The sequence below is a fragment of the Lithobates pipiens genome, unplaced genomic scaffold (genome assembly GCF_037356315.1).
Source record: "Lithobates pipiens isolate NorthernLeopardFrog02 unplaced genomic scaffold, aLitPip1_a1.2 Scaffold_18, whole genome shotgun sequence".
Classification (NCBI taxonomy): Eukaryota; Metazoa; Chordata; class Amphibia; order Anura; family Ranidae; genus Lithobates; species Lithobates pipiens.
Genome location: NW_027507758.1, coordinates 272,671,902 through 272,690,532, shown reverse-complemented (window position 1 = coordinate 272,690,532; position 18,631 = coordinate 272,671,902). Strand labels below are relative to the sequence as shown.

The following is an 18,631-nucleotide window of genomic DNA, read 5'->3' as shown; positions in this document are numbered from 1 at the left end:
TGTTGGATTCCATAAAAACTGTACTCTCTTGCCTGCTCGAATACACAACACTAATTATCTCTACTATCATGCATTCATTTTACGACAAACATCAAACGTATAGGGTTACCTGGCCCAAAATAGTTAGAAATAGCTGAAGAATTCAATTGTGAGTGATTGAAAGTACTGTAAATGTCATCAATCCCAATCCCCCCACAGAGTGCAACACTCAAATGGTATACTTACTACCTACACTGATATCACTCATTTTTGCACATACATATATTGGATGGTTACCTTTAGATGGTGCTTTCTTCACAGACTCTGCTTTCAAATCAGCTTTCTCTGCAAAAGAATAAGAGTGTTTACTGAATTTAAACATATGGATATTCAGATAGAATGCATCTATTTACATCAGTATTTCAACTTATAAAAGGAGCTTATTGTATCTACATAACCTCCAAAAAATAATGAGAAGACCAACTTTAAAGGGAATTATACATTTTAATGCCAATAAATAATTAAGTCAGACTTGCCATTCTGTAAACAGTGTTGCCTAGGGTTACAATGACTGTGATCAAAGAATGTATCACTCTTTAATGTCCTAATATAAATGCCAGGAATCATTAAGTTATTCTACTGCCTATCTGGCAGAAAATAATGTGATTGGTTGTACAGAATGTTAATTGATCTTGATAAATAGCAGTTTATTTATACAGTCAGACCAACATTAGGACTGGCTTTCAGGAAACAAATGACAAATGTTATATTCCCCAAAGCCTTGTCTGTATTGGGTAAAGTGTAACTGACTACTGAGAGCAGCCACCAGATCATGCTGTCAGCATAGCTTACAAGAACAGGAATGGGAGTGAAAAATGAATCTTGATCTTTAACAAAGTGCTTAAATCTCATCTGGGGAAGGGGGAGTTTATTTTGTAGATTAACTTGGATCGATGGTTCTGGCTAAATGGAGAGGGGTTAAGAGAAATGTCAAAGTTCCCAGTACGGGAAGACTAGAGGAATATGTTCCAAAGGAAGTGTTGTAGGGTGCACTTTAGTAAATGCAGAAGAATGGTTCTTATAGAGGTATTTCAAAAGTGAAAAAAGTTAATCTGGCCATAGACATATAAGGTTAGTGAAAAAAGCTGGCAAGGTCCATACACCCTAGGAGCATGTCTGTCTAGTAGCCATGCTATAACTACATATGCTTGGAACACCTAAGCATACATGTTTATGGAATAGTTAAATATTTACATAGCAGGTGAGGTTGAAAAAAAGTCTATCAAGTCCAACCTATGTCAGTATTACATTGTATATCCCTGTATGTTGCGGGCGTTCAGGTGCTTATCTTATTGATGCCCCCTGATGAGACCACTGCCTGTGGAAGGGAATTCCACATCCTCGCCGCTCTTAAAGAGGAAGTAAACCCTGATGAGTTTACTTCCTCTTTCATTCCCTGCAAAGGTAAAGCATAATGGACTACTATGCATCGCATAGTAGCCCATTATGTGTCACTTACCTGACACAGGAGCCAGCGAAGTCACCGCTGTCCCCTGTAGTCCAGCGCATCCATCTTCTCGGTGGGGTCTCGCAGCTCAGCCGCTGTCATTCGGCGAAGCCGCGATGACGTCACTCCCGCGCATGCGCACGGGAGCTGACACTCGCGGCAGCTATATTGTTGGAAATGCCGCGTTCAGTGCGCCTGCACGCCACTGTCTACGGCGCATGCGCCGTAGACAGCGGTGCCTGTCTTCGGGCAAATATCTCCTAAACCGTATAGGTTTAGGAGATATTTCTTGGACCTACAAGTAAGCCTTAATCTAGGCTTACCTTTAGGTCAAAGTGGTTTGTAAGGGTTTACAACCACTTTAAGGCCCATACACACAATCAGACTTTTTGACAACATGCAAATTAATTGTTTTAAGGCAACATCTGACCGTGTACACTCCATCGGACAAACTTTTTCGGTTTTCATCTGACTTTTGCTGGCTGTGTGAACAGACAAACTTTCCAGCAACAAAAGTAAGATGGAGCAAAGTCCAATCGTGTGTACAGAAAACCATAGGACTTTTGTACAAAGTACAAACACGCATGCTCAGAATCAATACAAAAGATCAGACAACAATACAGAAGATGACCAAAGGTGGCGGTAAAGAGCAGAAAAACCACGTGATGGTTGGTGAAAGTTGGCTGAAAATGTCCTGCCATGTATGCAATACAAGTTCACGGCCGACGCCCTTTGTACAAAAATCCACTGGAAAGTTTGTACAAAGTCCGATCGTGTGTATGAGGCTTTACAGAAAAGAACCCTCTATGCAGTTTAAGGTTAAACCTATTTTCTTCTAATTCTAATGAGTGGCCACGTGTCTTGCTAACCACTTTCCACCCGCTGTATGCAGAATGATAGCCGGGAAGTGGCATTTCTCAGTTCGCGCTGACAGGGAGAGCCGATCGGAGGCTCTTCCTGTCAGAGGGGGGGGTCTGTGCTGATAGTCAGCACATTGATTATCAGCACAGCCTCCTCAGTATCGTTTTATCTCTGTAGTTGATCCCCTTTGTTAGCGACAGGCTCAGCAATGCCAAGCTATCATCTACTAGGATCCACAGGTCCTTTTCCATCCTAGATTCCCCCAGAGGTTCTCCTCTCAGTGTATAGATCACATTCATATTTTTGCCACCCAAATGCATGATTTTACATTTTTCTACATTAAACCTCATTTTCTATGTAGTTGCCCACCCCATTAATTTGTTCAGATCTTTTTGAAAGGTTTCCACATCCTGTGAAGAAGTTATTGCCCTGCTTAGATTAGTATTGTCCGCAAATACAAAGATTGAACTGTTTACACCATCCTACAGGTCATTTATGAACAAAATAAATAAGATTGGTCCCAGCACAGAACCCTGGAGGACCCCACTACCCACCCCTGACCATTCCGCGTACTCCCCATTTATCACCACCCTCTGAACTCACCGTTGTAGCCAGTTTTCAATCCATGTATTCACCCTATGGTCCATGCCAACTGACCTTATTTTTGTACAGTAAACATTTATGGGGAACTGTGTCAAATGCTTTTGCAAAATCCAGATACACCACATCTACGGGCCTTCCTTTGTCTAGATGGCAACTCACCTCCTCATAGAAAGTTAATAGATTGGTTTGGCAAGAATGATTCTTCATGAATCCATGCTGATTACTGCTAACGATACCGTTCTAGTTACTAAAATCTTGTATATAGTCCCTTATCCCCTCCAAGAGCTTGCATACAGTGGCGGAATTATCAGGGTCGCACCAGTCACATTTGCGACTGGGCCCTTGAGTTCCGCCACTGTAGGGGGGCCCGCCGCTGCCCCAGATATAGTACTGGTCATTTACGGGGAGTTTGTGTCTGCTCCGCCCATCCTCTCTGTCTACTCTGCCCATTCTCTCCAGCTGCTCCACCCATCCTCTCCTCCCGCATTCACGGACCCAGTCCCCGTCCATCTTCTCTGTCTCCTCCTGCAGTGCACTCACGGGCACAGTCCCTGCCCATCTTCTCCGGCTCCGCCTGCAGTGCACTCACGGGCACAGTCCCCGCCCATCTTCTCCGGCTCCGCCTGCAGTGCACTCACGGGCACAGTCCCCGCCCATCTTCTCCGGCTCCGCCTGCACTCGAGCATACTCACAGCAAGGAGGAGGAACCCAGTGATCTGGAAGTGAGTAGCACCATCTCTCAATATCAAAACTGCCACTGATTCCCCACATACACCACCACCACTGCACTTATATCCCCCACACTACCACTACTGTCACTGATACCCCCCTCACTCACCACCACCACTACTACTACTGCCACTGATACACCCCTCACTCACCACCACCACTACTACCTCTCACACTACCACCACTGCCACTGATACCCCCCTCACTCACCACCACCACTACTGCCACTGATACACCCCTCACTCACCACCACCACTACTACTGCCACTGATACCCCCCCACACCACCACTACTGTCACTGATACCCCCCACACCACCACTACTGCCACTGATACACCCCTCACTCACCACCAGCACTACTGCCACTGATACCCCCACACCACAGCCACTGCCACTGATACTCCTCCACACCACCACTACTGTCACTGATACACCCCTCACTCACCACCAGCACTACTGCCACTGATACCCCCACACCACAGCCACTGCCACTGATACTCCTCCACACCACCACTACTGCCACTGATTGCATTCCCCTCCCCACCACTCATCCCATCCCACCCCCCAACTACCAGCTTCGCCGTGGATCCCATCCTCCAACCATTGCTGTCATCCAATGCCCCCCACCGCTGCCACTTATCCCATCCCCCTCCAACCATCACCCTTGCCACTAATCTCATTCCCCCCCACCACCTCTGCCACTCATCCCGTTCAATCCCCCCTACCGCTGATCCCACCCCCCAACCACAACCCTTGCCACTGATCCAATCCCCCCTCACAGCTGGCAATCATCCCACCCCCCCCACCACCACCGCTGCCACTGATCCCATCCCCACCCAACCACCACTGCTGCCACTGATCCCACCCCCCCACCACTGCCACTGATCCAATCTCTTCCTCACTGCTGCCACTCATACCATCCCACACCACCACCACCACCAACGCCACTGATCCTATCCCTCCCCGACCACCACTGCTGCCACTGATCCCATCCCCCACCGCTGCCACTCATCCCAGGGGCACAATTGCAATAGTGCACATGTTGCCCCTGAACCCCTGAATAGGGGGGCATTTAGAGGAACAAATCCCCTTCATTTTTCTCCTGCAGCCACTAAAAGTCTGCTTCTCCTTCTCTCCCTCTGATAGGCATTCAGTGGCTGCAGGTGGAAAAATGGAGGGGATTTGTTCCCCCTCCTATCCAGGTCATGCTGCCCCCGGGATCAGTGGAAAGGACCCTGGCTGGAGGTCAGAGGGGCCCTCCATGATTTCTTGCACCAGGGCCCTGAAGGTTCTAGTTACGCCTCTGCTTGCATACTATTGATGTTAGGCTAACTGGTCTGTAATTCCCAGGGATGCATTTTGGGCCCTTTTTAAATATTACTGTCAGTAAAAATTAGGAACAATGGTTTGGAAATTACTTGTCTGAGTTCCCTAAGTACCCTCGGATGCAAGCCATCTGATTCTGGTCATTTATTAATGTTAAGTTTAAAAAATTTAATTCTGTCCTCTGTAAATGGTTGAAAAAACACTCCTAAAAAGGCACATCCGTATATTGTTAACTCAGAAGAGGAAAAGGGTAAAGGGCCAAATAAGGCCCTGGTTTGGACTTTTCAGGCAATGGACAAAAGTATGATAAAAATAATTAAATTTATTAACAAGTTACAACAGACAGGTCATTTAGAAAAAAAAATATTAAAAACATACAATATACAAAAGAGGATCAAGAGTATCTAATATAAACAGAAAATTAGCACTGAATAGGTAGTGAGCCCCTTGTGCATCAACGCTTTTAGCTATTGCTTCTTCAGGACACACTGGGGTTGGTTGAAAGAAAACAGGTCTCGCCATCAAGTTAAAACATACACATAATATAAAACTTTTAAGCTGTTGCTATATTCACAGGACCTATACATAATATTACACATTTAGCTACCTCATAAGCACATGACTGCCTCCACATGGAGATCTCCCAGATGATCAGAAGTAAATCACCATAACAGGAAGTGGACTCTCATTAATACCAATATTCAGAGGACGGACTGTAAGGATCAACATATTAACCACTTCAGCACCAGAAGAATTTACCCCCTTCCTGACCAGAGTACTTTTTGTGATTTGGCACTGCGTCGTTTTAACTGACAATTGTGCAGTCATGCGACGTTGTACCCAAACAAAATTTATGTCCTTTTTTTTCCAAAAATATAGCTTTCTTATGGTGGTATTTGATCGCCTCTGCGATTTTTATTTTTTGCGCTATAAACAAAAAAAGAGCGTAAATTTTGAAAAAAAAGACAATATTTTGTATTTTTTCTATAATAAATATCCTGATTTAAAAAAAAAAATCCCCCAAAAATATATTATTTCCTCAGTTTAAGCCAATATGTATTCTTCTACATATTTTTGGTAAAAAATTAAAATCGCAATAAGCGTATATTGATTGGTTCATGCAAAAGTTATGGCGTCTACAAAATAGGGGCTAGATTTATAGAATTTGTATTATTTTTTTTTTTAACTAGTAATGGCAGTGACATGTGATTTTTATCGTGACTGCGACATTATAGCAGACACATTGGACAATTTTTATACATTTTTGGAACCATTGGTATTAATACAGTGATTAAAAATGCAAATGTCACTGGCAGTGAAGGGGTTAACTAGGGGGCGGTGAAGGGGTTAACTGTGTTCCCTGGTAGGCGATTCTAACTGAAGGGGGAGGGACTAACTACAGGAAGTGACAGATCGTGGTCCCTAGCTAATAGGATCACATGATCTGTCACTTATGTCATAACAGAATAGGGAAGTGTGTGTTTACACACACTCGCCCCTGTTCTGTGTCTCCTGGTCACGATCGCTCATGGCTGGCAGTCATTGCGACCATCTGCCACGAGCATCGGCACCCCCGCTATGCAGCAGGCGCACACGCCTGCTATCCGGACCCCGCGAGATCAAGTACAGTAACGTGATTTCACGCAGGGGAGCCACCCTGCCGCAGCTGGTCCGGAAGCGGTTAATCATACTTAGTATCCAAAAAGCAAACAAATTCCAAAAGTCTCATAATATAGAGTTAATATCGGTATATACAACCTACATACCTGATAACGTGTATAGATGTAGGTGTATCATTCACTGGGGGAGAGAGATGAAAATGCAAAGCTTGTAAAATTCAGGGGAAAGGCACGGAGAGCCTCTCTGATGCTTAACGGTCCACATCCCTTAGTCCCTGGGAACTATTTATTTTGTTTCCCAATGAATGTGGACCGTTAAGGGTCAGAGAGGCTCTCCGTGCCTTCCCCCTGGATTTTCCAAGCTTTGCATTCTCATCTCTCTCCCCTGGTGAATGATACACCTACATCTATACACGTTATCAGGTATGTACAGTGTAAGGAGATTCCATAATACATTGCGTTATTGATTGTTGATTCTGATTATTGCTTTTACCCTGGAGATATATTGCTTATATCAATACAATACAAATCAATACAGGATTGCTTATCTGCTTAAGTGATTTAAAGAAACTTTACTTGATACAATTTAGAAAATCTATCTCATGACAGTATTAAGCAATACTGAATTATCTCATGGTCATGTCTATCTATTTCTGTTAAAATGTCTTTATTTCAGGAAGCATCTGTTTGTGGTTTTCCTCTCTGTACACTGTTACTGAGGCTAGATTTGGTTTTTAGGAAGTTGTGGCTGATCAGCAGACGGTGACAAAAAGTAAGGAATTATTGAACTGGGATAAGCTTTGAAATACAGAGGTTAAGGTTAAGGTCACAAGACATTACAGAATAATGAGCTAATGAACAATGTGAGCTAATGTGTATAATTTTGATTGGTCCCCAAAATTGGGGCAGAGTCTTGTAAAAATAGTATAAAACGGCAAAACCAGAATTAAAGATTGTAACCATTTCAGCATACCAATCGTGTCTGTATGAGTTATGAGTTACCCGCTGGCGAGGTCCTCCATTAAGCCATCTCCAAGAGCCTAGGCCACAAAGAGAAGACGGGCGACCTAACAGTTTTGGTACCAGAAGTGGGGTCTGGCGTTTGTTTGAACAGGTAAGACACATTCTGCTCCTTTTTACCTATTTTTGGTAACTGGTGTTGGTGCTTGCCTTGTTCAAATAACCTTGTATATCCACCCACTTACATAACTGTGCCTTCGCAACGGGCTAGGCTGGCCCCTTGGAAGGTTAGAGGGGCTCGCAGGTATTTTGTTTTTTTTTAGAGTAGTCTGACTAGGCTGGTCTGACTGTATTGAGTATGTTAGGTAGAGGTAGAGGTATATATAATAAGTGTGTTTAAAACTCGGGAAGTATAGGATACGCCCGTAGTATAAGGAGTGGCTGAGTGGACGCCCAATCTTTTTGGGGAAATATTGGAAAGTGCACTTATAATAACATGTTGATATAATGTAAATTTGTTTGGCCATTGTATATATATATATAAGATTTTTTTGCTTGTTTTTCTTTTAGGTACCACCGTAAGTATTTAGGGTGTATAGAGAATTAGAGATAAGTGTATGGTATATATATGTATGACAACTGAATGTAAAGTATTGTATTGATTTGAAGGGTTTTTATTAAGGCATTACACATATATGCACTAAATGAACAACATAAATCAGGAACCCGATTGTAGTGAGATAGCGCCCGCCTGCCCACGTTGCACCTTTGGGTTACTGTTCCTTAGTGTTGACAGGACGTGGATCCTGCTAACTACTAGACCAACTGGGTTCTCATACCGACTTGGTGCAAGGGGAGTATATCCTACCACGAGGAGGGGTTTCCTATACCGAGTACTGAGGGTTAACCTTCATAGCTATATCAGCCCCACAGCAATAACAGACGAGGGGACATATTCACAAGTCAGGGAACAGATTATAGCACAAACAGGTTGCTTTCATCTCTGTCCCTGTACTAGACACACCCTACCAAGGTTATTAGATGGGGAATTCTGCAGCAACCCAGACCACGGCCAACCCATCCCCCTATGAGTATGTTAAAAACACACTACCGGGGCCACAGGTAGAACCTTTTTGGACACAGGTCAGAGAACGGTGCCAACAGCTGGGAATACATGACCCAGGACCACTAGGTCCCTGTTCAGAGGATGAATGGAAAGAGGTGAGCAAGGTGTGTCAGGTGCACAAGCACTCTTATCCACCTGGGAAATGGGAAGACACCCAGTACATGAAAGATTGTTACAAAACATGGAATAAATGCTTAGCCAAGTACAAAACAAAGTATGTAACTAAAGTCCCCACAGTAAAGCCTGTAAACTCACCCGCCCTATCTCAGCAACCTGAGGCACCACCACCCCCCCCTTATGTGATGGTTAAACAGGAAGATGGAACATTGGGTCCATGTCTTCAGCTGTATCCATCTTTAGACTCAGCAGTGTTGGCCACCATAGTGTATGGGGCAGCTGATCAGGCACAAGTTACACGGTGGGAAAACGAAAGTAGAAGCAGGAAAGAGGAAGTCCGGGCAGAAGGTATACAAAGTAGGGAAGAAGAGAGGATTAGAAGAATGGAAAGGGAATTAGAAGAGAAGTTAAAAGAGCTTAGAGAAAGAAAGGAGGAAATAGAGCAGAAAATGTCTAAAAGGGAGGAAGAGTTAGAAGAGTACAAAAGAGAGCTGGATAAAAGGGAAGGTGAGATGAGAGAATATTCTGCGATAACTAAGGAAGAAAGGGATGGAAAGACCCTGAAAGAGGGGGAAGAGGAAGGAGTCGGGAAGTTGAGCCCCAGGGAAAAGGAATGGGAAGAGAAACAGAAAGAATTTAATAAGAGACAGCAGGTAGAGGAAGAAAGAATACAGAGGAAAAGGGAAGATTTAGAGGCATACGAAAGGAAACTAGAGAAAGAGGCAAGAAGGATTGAGGAGGCCAAGGGAAAGATAATTTCACAGCCATCCACCACACTCAGAAGCCAAACGAAATCGGCCATAAGCCAGAAACCCCCACAGGAGGAAAGGGAGCAGGGTGAGAAAGAAATAGACGTGGAACAGGAAAGTCTGGGTGCCACCTTTAAAGCACCGCTTATGCATATAGGGGAGACGGAAGTCCATATTCCCCTACCTTTAGGCACACTGTCAAAAATAAAGGAATTATGCCCCAGCCCAAAGAAAAGCCCAAGGGAGGCTGGCGCTTTCCTTGCAAAATACAGTGCAGGGACAAGCTTGGATAAGGAAGATATAAAAGGGATCCTTAGTATAATTGACCCTGACAGTCCAGAAGGGCATCCCGTAGAGGCCTTATGGACAGCCCACATAAAGGAAGATAAAGATTGGGTATCTTTTTGGAAAAGCATGGGGAATCACTGGTCTACTATATACAAGGGTTCATCCGCACTCCAGGAACTTATCCTAGCAAAACAGGGACCAAAGGAAAAATTCTATGAATTTTGTACCCGGGTATATGGCTTGTGGAAAGCAATAGATAACGCCACCCCCCAATTGTTCACCTCCACCATTATGGCTGGTGGCGATACGAAGGTGACACAGCTGCTTAAATTCACTAATCCAAAGTGGGCAGAACAAGCCCCAGATGAATTTATGAAGGATACTAGGTCACGAGAAACATCAGGGGTATTTGAGCAGAAGGGTGGCATTTTTCCCTCCCTGACACCAACCCAGACTCCGCCCACCCACATAATGACAATGCAACCTTATCCACCAATGCAATCTTATCCCCCAGATCAGGCTTACCCACCAGACAAGGGATGCTTTAACTGTGGGGAACTGGGACACTGGAAGTCCCAATGTCCCTACAGAATTGGAACAAACGCTCAGAGAGGAAGAGGTAGGAATCTAAACACCACCGCCCCACATCGCCTTCAGGATATCAGGTATCCTCACCCACCACAACCCCAATACCAGCCTCAGCCTCATAGACCACCCCCACGCATCCCGATGCAGTGGCCATCCGCTCGGCGGACCCCACAATAGGGATGCCAAGAGAATGTCCTGTCCCTCAGCCTTGTGTGTTATAATCCATCGTGGAAAAGTCTTCCGCAGGTACTATTGCGGGTAGACAATCACCTGATATGTCTATTATTAGATTCAGGGGCTACATTCAGTAGTTTGAATGATGCCATATATGACACACCGCACTGTACTGAGGGAAACTCTATTGGTATAAATGGGACATCAATTACCCACCCCATCACTCCACCATTGCCCGTGGCTACTCCAGAAGGGCAGGAACTATGTACCCAGAGTTTTGCTGTCCTTGTGGATTGTCCAGTATCTTTAATGGGGAGGGACCTACTCTCAAAACTGAATATCACCATTAAATTTGACAGAGGGGGCTCCCTCACTGCCAGCTCACCATTTTGCGATTTACATGCTCCAAAGAGACACACTTACAGGGGACTCTTTGCATCATTACCACCCACTCTAGAAACACATGCCATATGGGCAGAAAACAAAGGGAGTGTGGGTTTTATTAACTGTACACCTTACACACCACAAATGCGTCCAGACGCCAAAGTACAATATCATAAGCAATACCCCCTGCCACTCGAAAAAATTGAAGGCATCACACCATTAATTGATGATTACATAGCAAAAGGGATTCTGAAACACATTATAAGCCCCTGGAATACACCAATCTACCCTGTGAAAAAGGCGAATGGGGAGTGGAGGCTTGTACAGGACCTAAGGGCCGTCAACAAGCAGGTTATACCTCTGCCACCTTTGGTGGCAGATATTTCTTTCATCTTTTTGAAAATACCTGCTGATTCCCTTTGCTACACAGTAGTGGATCTGGCAAATGCATTTTTTAGCATCCCGATCGATGAAGGGGTATTGCCCATGTTCTCGTTCTCATGGGGATGGGGGAAAAAGGCTCAGCAGTTGACCTGGTCAAGATTACCGCAGGGGTATGTGGACAGTCCGGCAGCCTTCTCCATGGTCCTTAATGAGACAGTTAAGTCATGGACTGCTGAGCGCGGGTCGGTACTAGTACAGTATGTGGACGACTTGCTCCTGTGCAGTCGATCTGCTGAAGATTGTGCGGTCGATTCCACATCTCTGTTACATCACCTGGCCAGGTCTGGCCACCTAGCATCGCGGAAGAAGATACAATGGTGTCAAAGTCAGGTAGAATACCTGGGATGCATTTTGAAGGAGGGAACCAGGCTAGTATCCCCCAAACGTGCCGCAGCCCTGCAGGCTCTCAGTCCTCCGAGAGACAAAGCAACCTTGCTGTCATTCTTGGGCGCAATCGTATATTGCCGCCAATGGATCCCAGATTGTTCATATTATGATGGCATTCTGAGGGAGGCTACCTTGTCCACCGCCCCAAAGACAATAGATTGGACAACAGAAAGGCTCCATGCTTTTCAGGCCTTGTTAAAAAGTCTGACTCAGGCCCCCGCCCTGGGATTGGTAGAATATGGCAAACCTTTTCAATTATACTGTGTGGTGTCGAGAAATTCTTTTGCTGCGGTTTTGACACAGCAACATGGAACCGGGTACCGGCCAGTCTCCTATCTCTCAAAAAAGTTGCCTACCCAAGTACAAGGGATGCCATCTTGTTTACAAAACCTTGCTGCTTGTGCAATGGCAGTTCAAGAAGCTAACAAATCAGTATTAGGCCATGAGCTGACTCTCTACACTACTCATTCAGTGACTCACCTCCTGCAAAACATGAACACGCAGCATATGACAGCACAAAGGCTTAGTGGGTATGAGATCACACTTCTGAACACTGATAACCTCACCCTCAAACACGCACCACCAAGTAATCCCACTGTCCGCCTTTTGCATTCTTTGCTCAGGCTGCCACGAGACCCTGATCAGAAACACAATTGTGTTGAACAGGTTGCAGCAATAACCAGCCCTCGCCCAGATCTCACTGATATTCCCCTGCCAGGAGTACAGGACGTCTTCATAGATGGCAGCTGCTCCCGCCCCTCTGATGCAACATTCCTGACAGGGTACGCCATTGTCCAACTCCCTGATGTGGTGTTGGAAGCAAAAGCTTTACCACCCTCCTCGGCACAGGTAGCAGAATTGGAGGCGCTCACAAGAGCTTGCATACTTTTCTCAGATCAGGAGGTAAACATCTACACAGATAGTAGGTACGCTTTTGGGGTCACGCATGACTATGGCGTAATATGGGCAAATAGAGGATTTAAAACTGCTGACAACAAGCCAATTGCTAACTCTACGCAAATTAAAGCACTCTTGCAAGCGATTCTTCTCCCAAAGCGGATAGCGGTCATCAAGGTAAAGGCACATTCATCAAATAACAGCAGAATTTCCAAAGGAAACGCGCTGGCAGACAGAGAAGCAAAAAAGGCCGCTGCCCTATACATTGGTCAGCCAGCCCCCACAACAATGTTCTTCAAAGAACATTTTACATCACCCAACTTTAAAACCATTGTGGCACAGATACAGGGATTAGCTACAAAGGAGGATGTTTCTTTTTGGGTCAAGGATGGCTTGACCAAGGACCAAGAAGGTCTTTGGTCAAAAGAGGGGAAGATATTGGGCATACCAGAAGCAAGCAGTGTTCTCATACTTTCCTATCTCCATGGTCCAGGACATATAGGTACCACCGCCCTAACGAACATATACACAAAGTCTTTCTGTACAAACAACTTAAATAAACAGGCAAAACTCCTCACCAGCAGTTGTATGACCTGTGCACAAAACAATGTCCAAGGGAAACATCATGGATTACATGGCCACCTGCCCCCACCCCTAGGTCCCCTAACAGATTTACAAATAGACTTTACACACATGCCCAAACAAAGAGGCAACTTGAGATGCCTTTGCGTAATCATATGCAGGTGGTCAGGCTGGGTTGAAAGTATTCCGTGTACAGGTGAGACCGCTAAAATTGCTGCCAAATGCATACTGAACCATTGGGTTTGTAGGTTTGGAATACCAACGGCCATATGGTCAGACAGAGGACCTGCCTTCAGCTCCTCTGTTACACAGACTTTAGCTAAGCTACTAGGCTTACAGTGGAAACTGCACATCCCTTACCACCCACAAAGTGCAGGGGTAGTGGAAAGAATGAACAGGAACATTAAAGACAAGTTAAAAAAGGCTACGGGGGGCACCATGAAAGGATGGTTGGATTACCTTCCTTCTGTCCTATTTCAGATCAGAACAACACCACATGCCAGAACAAAACTCTCGCCCTTTGAGATTTTGATGGGAGTTCCTGCAAACATAGAGCTGCCCCTCTTAGATCAAAAGACTGACATTAACATCTATTCCCAACAGGAAATGTACGTGAAAAATCTGGTAAGTATGCTACAGGAAATGAACGATTGTATATACAGATATTAACTCTATATTATGAGCCTTTGGAATTTGTTTGATTTTTGGATACTAAGTATAATTAATATGTTGATCCTTACAGTCCATCCTCTGGCTATTGGTATTAATAAGAGTCCACCTCCTGTTATAAATTGTGATTTACTTCTGATAATTCGGGAGATCTGCGTGTGGAGACAGTCGTGTGCTTATGATTTAGCTATATGTGTATATTATGTATAGGTCCCGTGGATATAGCAACAGCTTAAAAGTTTTATACTATGTGTTCTTTGCTATGAAATGTCTGATCGATAGGTTTTATCTTGATGTCGAGGCCAGTTTTCTTTCAACCAACCCCAGTAGTTCTGAAGAAGCAATAGCGAAACTCAATGATGCACAAGGGGCTCACTACCATCTATTCTGTGCTAATTTTCTGCTTATATTAGATACTCTTGACCATTTATGTGTATTGCATGTTTTTATTTTTTTTTTCTAAATGACCTGTCTGTTGTAACTTGTTGTTAATAAAATATTTATTTTTATCATACTTTTATCCATTGCCTGAAATGTACGAACTAGGGCCTTATTTGGCCCTAACCACTTCTAATTATGTCCTCTGTTAACCATGGAGGTGCTTCCTGTGATGTGTCATAAAGTAAACACTGCAGTTTTGGTTACTGAAGCCCCTCCCCCCCGATTCCCTCGTGAAGGCTGAGGAGAAGAATAAATTGTGCTTCGTAAACTGTTCATTTCATTATTCACTATTCATGCCTTCTGCTAAGGTTCATAGTTTAGGCAAGTTGGCTCTTTTGAAATTCAGTGTCTTTGTATTCACCTTATGTTTCCTATTTGTGTGATTTTTACTGAAGCCAATTCACCTGTGATCACTGTTTCCTAAATTGCCCCATATTTCCACATCCGTGATCAGGCCTCTATTGTTGGTAATCAGTAGATCCAGTAACGCTTTATTTCTAGTTGGTGCCTCTACCATCTGAACAATGAAATTGTCCTGTAAGACATTTAGGAACTGGCGAGCCTTAGACAAATGCGTGGTTCCTTCCGCCCAGTCTATGTTTGGATAATTAAAATCCCCTATTATGGTAACACTTCCCATCCTTGTTGCTGATCCTGCTTGTGATAGGAGATCTGTCTCCCCTTTCTCCCTCAGGTTAGGGGACCTAAAGCATACTCCCAGTAATATTTTCCCCTTGGCTTCATCCCTTTGGAGCTCTACCCATAAAGATTTCACCTCCTCCCTAGCTTCCTTATTGATGTCATCTGTCACATTCACTTGTACATTATTCTTGATATATAGGCATACTCCTCCCCTTTTTTACCCTCTCTATCATTGCAATAAAGGGTATAAGTCCATAATGTCCTCCAGTCCATAATGAATGCCGCTGCCAGACTCATCCACCTTACCAGCCATTCAGTGTCCTCCACCCCTCTCTGCCAATCCCTGCACTGGCTTCCACTCACCCAACGAATAAAATTCAAAGTACTAACAATAATTTACAAAGCCATCCATAACTCTGCCCCCAGCTACATCACTGACCTGGTCCCAAAATACCAACCAAACCGCCCTCTTCGGTCATCTCAAGACCTCCTGCTCTCTAGCTCCCTTGTCCCCTCCTCCCATGCTCGCCTCCAGGATTTCTCCAGAGCTTCTCCCATCCTCTGGAACTCCCTACCCCAATCTGTCCGACTGTCCCCTAATCTATCCATCTTTAGACAATCCCTGAAAACCCTTCTCTTCAAAGAAGCCTATCCTGCTTCTAACTAACACTGTTTTACTTCCCCCATCAGCTCATCCCCCACAGCAATTACCTCCTGTATCAATTGCCCCTTCCTTTTTAGATTGTAAGCTCTAACGAGCAGGGCCCTCTTATGCCAAATTGTAATGTAAATGTAATGTCTGCCCTTATGTTGTAAAGCGCTGAGCAAACTGTTGGCGCTATATAAAACCTGTATAATAATAATAATAATAAGTATACCCTTGAATGGTTGCCAGCCAATCATGAGAGCTGTTGAACCAGGTCTCTGAAATTCCCACAAAATCCAAATCCTCCTTGTACAACAGTATCTCTAGTTCACCTATCTTGTCCAACAGGCTCCTGGCATCGTTGAACACGCCAAGTATTTGTTATGCGATTGTAACTAGGACTTGTTACTATACTTACCTTGGGTTTATGTGCTTTAGTCAACCTACCACTAATGTCCCCAATACTACCCTCTGGAATATGTTCCGCGCTGACTATCGCTACCTCTGGGCCATCTTTACTCCCAACTGATCTGCAAACCTCCTCAATAGCTCAAAGTCTAAGCAGACACATCCCATCAAACAAATGCACACAGATTTATAGTGTTAGAGGGTAGTGAGGGTAGTTAGGAGCAGGAACCTGAACAATTGAGTTAAAGCACAAATGTACACCTTTATATGATTGTTATACTTTCCTAGAGCAAACTGGGAAATGAGTCCATTGTGAAGGGTAGGAACAAGGTGCACTTATAGTTCCCTGTTTAGTAAAAGTACTATTTGATTATAGAATGCTGTCTCTACCTTTCCCTACACAGTGAATTAACACATTTTACCCAGCTAAGAGGGATCCAAGGAACCTTCTAAGAGGAATTGCTGTTCCAAAGTGGATCTGTTACCTAAATCTGTAAATATCTAATTGAATGTCCTAAAACCTTAGTATTTTTTTCATTCTATGCATTAAGGTGAAAAAACTGTGCTGCAGCTTCTCCCCAGCCCCCCCCCCCCACACTTTTCTTACCTAAACCCGATCCAACAATGTGCACAAGTGCAGCGACTCTCATTGCTGTCTCACTCCTCATTGGGCAGATTGATAGCAGAGGGAGCCATTGACTGAGCAGGGATGGGTGCCCCTATGGAAAGCAGCTTTCCGTGGGGGCACCCACTGAAGAGGAGGGGCCTAGAGCACAGGTGGGGGACCCCAGAAGAAGAGGATTGGGGCTGCTTTGTACAAAAATATTACACAGAACAGGCAAGTATAGGCATGTTTGTTATCTTAAGAAAAAAAAAGAAGGTTTAATAACATTTTAACAACTTCCGGACCTCCCACCGTCGTTTTACGTGACGACTTTGAAGGAGGATATCGTTGTTATGGCAGCAGCTGGCTGCCATAACCCTGGTATCCTCTTCTTCAGCAGGCAGTCTGCTACAAGATAAAAGTGGTCTCTGCAGTGGATTCACCGCAAGATCACTTATCGGTGGCGGGAGAGGGCCCCCCTCCCACCATGATCCGATGCCCTTCACTGCTTACCAGAGCCGTCGGAAGCGGCAGAGGCGATCACGTCTGTCCCCTTGTTGGGTATGGAGCCAAGTGAGGGGAAGAAGATGGCCCCCACCTGTCTCCATATCACTACAGGGCAGAAGTGGCGTCAAAACGTCACTTCCACCCATAGCTCTTAAAGGGCTTTTTTTTTATTGACACGTTTTCTTTTTTTCTATGTTATTTTATTGCATTTTAATGTAAATATGAGATCTGAGGTCTTTTTGACCCAGATTTCATATTTAAGAGGCCTGTCATGCTTTTTTTATATTACAAGGGATGTTTACAATTTTGAAGCGTGACATGTTGGGTATCAATTTATTTGGCCTAACATTATCTTTCACAATATAAAAAATTGGGCTAACTTTAATGTTGTCTTATTAATTTTATTTTAAAAAGAAGTGTATTTTTTCCAAAAAAAGTGCGCTTGTAAGACCGCTGCGCAAATACGGTGTGACAGAAAGTATTGCAATGGCCGCCATAATTGCATGGTCGTGCGACATTGTACCCAAACAAAATTGACGTCCTTTTTTTTCCCCCACAAATAGAGCTTTCTTTTAGTGGTATTTGTTCGCCTCTACAACTTTTATTTTTTGTGCTATAAACAAAAGACAATTTTGAAAAAAAACACAATATTTTGTATTTTTTCCTATAATAAATATCCCCATATTTTTTTTTTTTTAAAAAGGAATTTTTTTCTCAGTTTAGGCCGATATGTATTCTTCTACATATTTTTGGTAAAACAAAAATAACCAATCAATATATATATTGCTTGGATTACACAAAAGTTATAGCATCTACAAAATAGGGGCTAGATTTAGACATTATGGCGGACACATAGGAAAAATAGGGGTTAACACTAGGGGACAAATGTGTTCCCTGGGAGGGGATTCAAACTGAAGAGGGGGGGGGGCTAACTAGAGGAAGTGACGAATTGTGGTTCCTGGCTAATAGGAACACACAACCTGTAGCTCCTGTCAGAAAAGAAGAGGGAAGTGTGTGTTTACACACTCTCATCCCTGTTCTGTGTCTCCTGATCATGATAGGTGGTCATTGTGACCATCGGCCATGAGCATCGGCATCCCACTATGCAGCGGGCATGTGCGCCTGCTATCCGGACCCTGTGAGCCGACGTATAACTATGTGGTTTTGCGCAGGGGAGCCAACCTGCCTCAGTATAACTGCGGCAACAGGTCTGGAAGCAGTGAACAAGGCTCTGTAATTTTTAAAAGAACTCTCAACTCAGGAATAGCTACTAACTATTCTGCTATACCATTGCCCAGCAAGCAACTATTAAAACAGGGATTTGCTAAAGCTGTAAAATGTGAATGCCTTAGCAGGGGATGTGGAAAAAACACTGTGGTACGTCAGATGTTGCT

The 18,631-nt window shown here is 44.2% G+C and overlaps 1 protein-coding gene across 50 annotated transcripts in view; it reads right to left on the bottom strand.

Annotated features, from left to right (window-relative positions):
* Nucleotides 1-18,631, bottom strand: part of TRDN (triadin) — a 1,056,665-nt gene that overhangs the window by 825,162 nt on the left and 212,872 nt on the right. For all 50 annotated transcript variants that reach the window (XM_077486957.1, XM_077486959.1, XM_077486986.1 and 47 more), the window contains one exon: nucleotides 277-324. In XM_077486957.1, the coding sequence (XP_077343083.1) occupies nucleotides 277-324 (48 nt within the window). The remainder of the gene's footprint in view (nucleotides 1-276; nucleotides 325-18,631) is intronic.